Consider the following 6,005-nt stretch of genomic DNA (forward strand, 5'->3'; position numbering starts at 1 on the left):
CCCTGGGATCAAGGCAGTCCACAGGCAAGTGACGGTGGCTCTGCTGCCCTCCTGCCTGCACCAGGCTCCCGCCTGGCTCTGCCACAGGCCTCGATGCCAGGGGATGGTTCAAGGCAGCTCAGCCCCGTCCCGTGCCCAGTGCTGGCTCACACGCCAGTGGAAGTGCCCAGGACCAAAGCCAGCCCCCCGCAGATGGCACACAGGGCCCCCCACTGGATGTACCTGCGGTTCCCTGGCCAAACGGCTGTGCCAGGGCTGGTGGGGCGAGAGGGAACGCTTTACCACACCGCTGTGCCGAAAGTGGTAATAGTCACCGAAGATCTGCAACAGAGAAAGGAGCAGGATGGTCAAGAGAGCCCAGTGTCCCCAGTTCCCTGTCCCCCCACCTGCAATCCCAAGCAGGCTGGGACACCCGCTCTGGAGCAGCTGCTGGTGCACGGTGCAGGACTGCGAGAGCAGACTGCGAGGACAGCCTGTGAGAGGCTGTGGCAGCTGATGACATGGCAGCTGGGAGACCCTGGGGCCACAGTGACACGGCCTCTGCCCACCTCAGCCTCCCGCAGGCCCCCACACGGCAGTAAATCCCTAATTGTCCAACAAAGCCGCTGCCCGGGCAAGGAGGCCCCAGGCAGGCAGAAGCAGAGAGGGACAGGCTTTTTGCAGCCCGCCTGGAAGAGGCTCCAACCTCAGGAGACAAAACTGCCGCTCCTCTCCCTGAGCCAACCAGCACCCCTGCTACTGGTCAGGTGGGGGCCGGGGGGGTCCAGACCCCACTCTGCAGACAGCCCCAGCCAGGGCAGGGAGGGTCTCAGCCCGCCTCTGCTCCTCCGGACAGGCCACGCACAGAGCCCTTCTGCCCACACGCCCCAGGGCAGCGTCCCGCCGGAGCACCCACCCAGCGCCGGTCTCTACCTCGGGGCACAGCCCGCGCTGGAGGACCGAAGCAAGGGAGGCACGCAGGAGCCGCACTGCGCTGGCCCTGGCTCAGCTCCCACACATGCGGGGACAGCTCAGTTGGGGCAGGACGGGACTCCAGCACAGCACAGCTGGGCCAGGAGGCCACGCAGCCGCCCAGACGGTTATTTTTAAACCCCGAACCCTCTCCAGTGCTGTCATTTCCTTATCCCCTCCTGCACGTCCCGGAGGCTGGCCAGGCAGCAGTGGCCCCACCCCTGCTGCCCAAGGCCTCCCCGGACCGAGGAGAAGGGGGCCAAGCGTCCACCCTGCCCCACTGGAAGCCATGAAGTCTGGGCAGCAGCCACAGGCAAGATCCGGCTGCCCAGGCTGCACCATCACCTGCAGGGCTGGGCTGCAAAGGCTGCAGGAACATGAGGGAGAGGACATCTTGCCCCCCACTGCCCCAGGTTGCCGCAGAACAGCTTGGCTGCAGTTAACAACCTCCCCCAAGCTTATCAGAGTTCTGCAGCTGTGCAGCCACCCTGGCCAGCCACACAGCTGGCCGGAGCCGAGCAGGGGAGGAAAGGTGCACCCGGCTGACCAGCACCCTCAGCCCTGGGGCAGCTGATTCGGGCTACAGCTCTCCAAGTTATGCACTTCACCTCGAAGCCCCTCTGTGCTCCATGGGGCGAGGGAAATGCACCCCAGCGCCACTCCACCCCTGCTCTGGGGGGAACCGCCAAGCCCCCGCCTGCTGAAATAGAACCACTGTGCTCCGCAGGGCTCCCCCCATGGCGCAGCCCCCCACGCACCAGCTGCTCTGTGTGCAGCAAAGGGAATGGGCTCGACTCGTGGCAGCCCAGCACCAGCGGCACAGGTCTGCAGGAGCCAAACACCAGGGTGAGGACTTGCACCCACGACTCCATCACCAGGGGAGTCTGGTGCTTGCAGCTTGCTGTCACACATCAGTCCCCAGGGAAGGGGCAGACAAAGCTCACAGTCGCCAGCTCAGGACCCCACTCCCCTCTGCGTGTGTCCCCCAGAGCTGGGGCTGTGGTGAGGAGCAAGCTCGGGGCAGGGGACAATGCAGCAAATCAACCCCACACTGCACCGGCTGGTGTTACCCAGGGAACCCGCAAACCACACCAGCTCCCCGAGATGTGGTGCTCGTGACGTGGGGCTGCGCTCCCCAGTGCCGGTGGCAGCTGAGCACTGCTCCTACCCTGGGCTGGTGGAGGAAAGGCCAGGACTCAGCCCGCAGCTCTGCACCTCTTCCCTGCAGGGCACAGCCAGCTGCAGAGCTGCAGCCCTGCCTGTTAGGGCAGCATTGCACCTCCAGCACTGCCAGTCACCGGGGACAGACCCGAGCCTGTTCCCCACAGCACATCACGTCCTCCCAGTACAGCCCGGGATGTCTGGCAGCTCAGAGCGTTTGGGAAACTGCTGAGGTGAAAAGCCTCTCCATCGGGCTGGCAGAGGGGAAAGCGAGCTGCAGGCGAGCTGCCCTCCCCCCAGCACCCCCTCACCCCCTCCAGGGGTAAGGACAGAGCCCTGATTGTTCCTGCAAGCAGACTGCGGCTCTGCCTGGTCATCCGACTGGATTAGGTCTGCACAGACACTGCGGTGGTAGCCAGGAGCCGGCCAACCCACACGCTTCCACCCTAATCCCCACAGTCCCTGTCCTCAGCAAGGGCAGAGCCGTCCCCCACTCGCTGCGTCCCCAGGGCGGGCAGCGCTGATCCCACGGAGAGCAGTGCCAGCTCACCGCTTCTGCCTCAGCCTCAGCCCCCCCCCCCCCCCCACCCAGCCTCGGGGCCAGCGGCCTGCCGCACTCCCACCCACGGCCCCGGGAGCAGGGCGATGTGCAGGGGTCCAGCAGGGACCTGCAGCCCAGTGGTATGGGAGGTAAGAGCACTCCTACCTGGGCTGCGGCTGCTCGGCCCCGGTGTCCTGCCGGTGCAGCCCAAGGCTGGCACCAGCAGCCAGACCCTTCCCTGGTGCCCCCCATCCCCAGCTGGGGCAGGCAGCACTTGCACCCCTTCCTCTGCACCAGCCCCAGTGGGGAGAACGACGGCACTCCTGCCTCACTGCCTCATCCATCCCTCTCCTCTGACACCACCGCCCCCACCCCACACTGTGTTTTGGGTCACCTTCGAGGCCACTGGCACCGGACAAGGGTCCTGACAGCTCTGCCAGAGGCACCGCTGGCCCAGGAGACTGCCCGCCTGCCCTGGCTCTGCAGGCAGCGGTGGAGCAGGGAGTATGCCAGGACAGCACGCCTCGAGGACAGTGTCCAGACCCCGCGCTGAGGCCAGGATCCGCGCAGATAAGGACCCTGGGGGCCTCTCACTGGGGCACTGCCAGAAACACCCGGTTCCCCCGCCTTCCAGGCTGGCTGTCGCATCCTGTCCCCGCAGCACACACCCCCCAGGAACAGCAGTGCGGAAACCTCCCAGGAGGGAAAGCCTGGCTCCTTCCAGCCCTGCTCTTCCCACCAGGACACCACGGCCCCTCCGTGGGAGCGGGCTGCCCAGGCCAGCCAAGCCTCGTCCCGCAGCACAGACACCAGGACGGGCTTCAGAACGAGCAAAAACATGCCCAGACCAGCAGCCTGAGCTGCCGCAGCCCGCGGGGCTCTGCCTGCAGGCACTGCCTTGCTGCTGCTCCGCCGGCAGCTCAGCGGGCTCGGGGAGCCGGGGGAGAGGTGCCAGCCTCCAGCGCAGATCGAATGGTGCAGGGAGGTGAGCTCTGCCGGGCAGAGCTGGTGGAGAGCCTCTGTGGTGCACAGGGATGGACCCCAACCAGGCCTGGGCTCCCTGCCGAGCCACAGGGCCCTGCGCGGCTCTGCGTGACAGGTCAGAGCCTGACAGGCACCTCTGGGCCAGTGGAGACACGGCCACAGAGCCCGGTGCTCCTCAGCCCTGGCAGCTGGGCCCGGGACCCGGCACTGCAGCATGACGGGGAACGCTGCTGGGAGCAGGCTGATGGCACCTTGGCCCATCACCGCTCCCATGAGTCTCCGCAGAGACTTGGCGCAGTGGGACACGTCCTGGGCAGTTCTCCTGGTCCCCTCTGCACGGCAGCAGCCCTGGCCCGACACGTCCTTTGCTCTGACATTGGCTCTAAGACACTTCCATGCAGACAGCACCTGTATGAAGCCGCCTCATTGCCCACTCAGTGCAGACACCTTCAGTGGGGCCTGACCCCAGCTGCTGCAGAGTTCCCTCCTCCAGCACAAGCCCCAGAGGACTCGGGGCTCCCTGTCCCCAGAGCCCTGCATATCCACCACCCCACGCAGGGCTCCTTTTGGGCGGCAGGACAAGGCACTTGCTGGCTCCAGCTGCAGCCACCTTCCCCGCCTGCCACGGCTGTGGCAGCTGCTCACAGCGAGGTCCTGACACCGCAGCCATGAGTTGTGCAATTTCCTCTGGGATTTCGCCCCTCGCTTCCTGCCCAGAGAACCAGTCCAGCCCAGCAGCAGCGCTCTTGGGGTAACGGACCCCTGGGGATGCAGGCAGCCCAGCAAGGGATGCCCGAGCCATGTGGGCTCTGCTCCGCCAGCGCCAGCACCAGCCTCACCTCACTCCAGCAGCACCAGTCCAGCTCCCAGCGTGGAGTCTGGGGGGACATCCCTCTGGGCCAGCCCTGCTGGGGATCTTGTGGGATCCCCTTGACCCCGGCAGCCATGCTGGCGCCAGCTCCATCGGCAAAGCCCCTACGGGCTGCCAGCCTGGAGGCCAGTGCCCTGCCCGTGGTGCAGGGCTGAGAAAAGCCCCACAGATCAGCCTGTGCAGACAGCACGGGGCAGCCAGCATCACGCTACAACAGTGGCACCAAGAAGCGCTGGACTGCAAGAAGCAGCCTGCCAACAAAGACACGTCCTGCCCACACCGCCATGCTGGCAAGCAGGAGCCTGCCCATCGGCCCACCCAGTCCCACCGCTCTCGGCCAAGGCCTGGCTTTCACACCGACACCTCAGGAGCCAGACCTGTGAGCACCCTTGCTACCGAGAGCACAGCCCGCAGCCGGGCAGGGAAAGCAGAGCCAACTGCCTAGGGCCTGGAGCACAGGGGAGCTGGGCACTGTCAAGGCTGCCAGGAGGAGAGTGCCGTGGAGCTCCTGGCGCTGGGGACAAGGCTGGGACTGTGAGGAACACAAAGGGCCCCGGTTCCTTCACTGTCCCCCTGTTGTCCCCACCCCGCTCTCAGGAGGGTGATGGTAGTGACAGCCCCAGCACAGCCATGTGCACTGCCCCATCCCTCCACTGGCTGACGGCAGAGAAAGCCAAGAGCAGTGGGGACCTGTTGACACACCTTCTGTGAAGGGCAGTTTAGGGCCAAGGACGTGCGGCTGCTGTCAGACTGCCTGCTCTGGGGACACCCAGGGGTGCTGCTGCCACCGGCTGAGCAGAGGCTGTGCCGCGCTGGGGCAGCTCGTTACGGGGAGCACTGTTGGTAACGGGGAGCCCTCCCCTTCTCCATCAATGCACAGCACTCCCAAGTTTTTCATGCTGGGATGGGCTTTTCCTCGTTCCCCCTCCAGCAGGCAGTGTGCCATATCATGTCGTGCCATGCCATGCCATGCCACCAGACCGTCCCGCTGGTGGGGGGAAGCCCCAGCTCCATCCAGCTAATTACCACCCTCGAGTCAACGCAGCAGTGAACGAGCACAAACGCAGTGGCCCTGCTGCCAGAAAGAGCAGCCCCTGAGCTGGCTCCGGGGCTGAGCCCAGCACCCACCCAAAGCACAGTAGAGGACACTGCTTCCACAGGGAGAGGGAAACTGGGGACTCACCGGGCCCAGGTTGAGGAATCCATGCTTCCTGGCCAGCCTGTCAGCCTCCTGGGGCCCCGCAGGAACGAGCACGGCCCAGGTGTTGGTGTAAATACGCTGTGCCAGCACCTCCTGGGCCAGGAGAGCGAGGGCAACCACCAGAGTCCAGAGCAGGAGCAGCGAGCAGGGCCTCAGATCCATCAGAGTATCGGGGTTCCTCTAGCTGGGGAGCAGGAAGGTCCCAGGAGCAGCAGGTCCAGCGGCCTCCCTGCGTCAGCACCCCAAGGCGCGCCGGCCTCTCTGCCCCGCTGGTCCCTGCTCAGCCCAAGAGAGCA

At 65.9% G+C, this 6,005-nt stretch overlaps 1 protein-coding gene across 1 annotated transcript in view; it reads right to left on the reverse strand.

Moving 5' to 3' along the window:
• FURIN (furin (paired basic amino acid cleaving enzyme)) overlaps positions 1 to 6,002 on the reverse strand; it is a 13,183-nt gene extending 7,181 nt beyond the window's left edge. The window contains exons 1-2 of the mRNA XM_009883048.1: positions 5,692 to 6,002; positions 223 to 321 (exon numbers count right to left, since the gene is read on the reverse strand). Coding sequence (XP_009881350.1) covers positions 223 to 321; positions 5,692 to 5,871 — 279 coding nt within the window. The 5' untranslated portion in view covers positions 5,872 to 6,002. The remainder of the gene's footprint in view (positions 1 to 222; positions 322 to 5,691) is intronic.
• Between the last annotated feature and the right edge of the window lie 3 nt (positions 6,003 to 6,005).

This window comes from Charadrius vociferus, unplaced genomic scaffold (genome assembly GCF_000708025.1).
Source record: "Charadrius vociferus isolate BGI_N301 unplaced genomic scaffold, ASM70802v2 scaffold1324, whole genome shotgun sequence".
NCBI lineage: Eukaryota > Metazoa > Chordata > Aves > Charadriiformes > Charadriidae > Charadrius > Charadrius vociferus.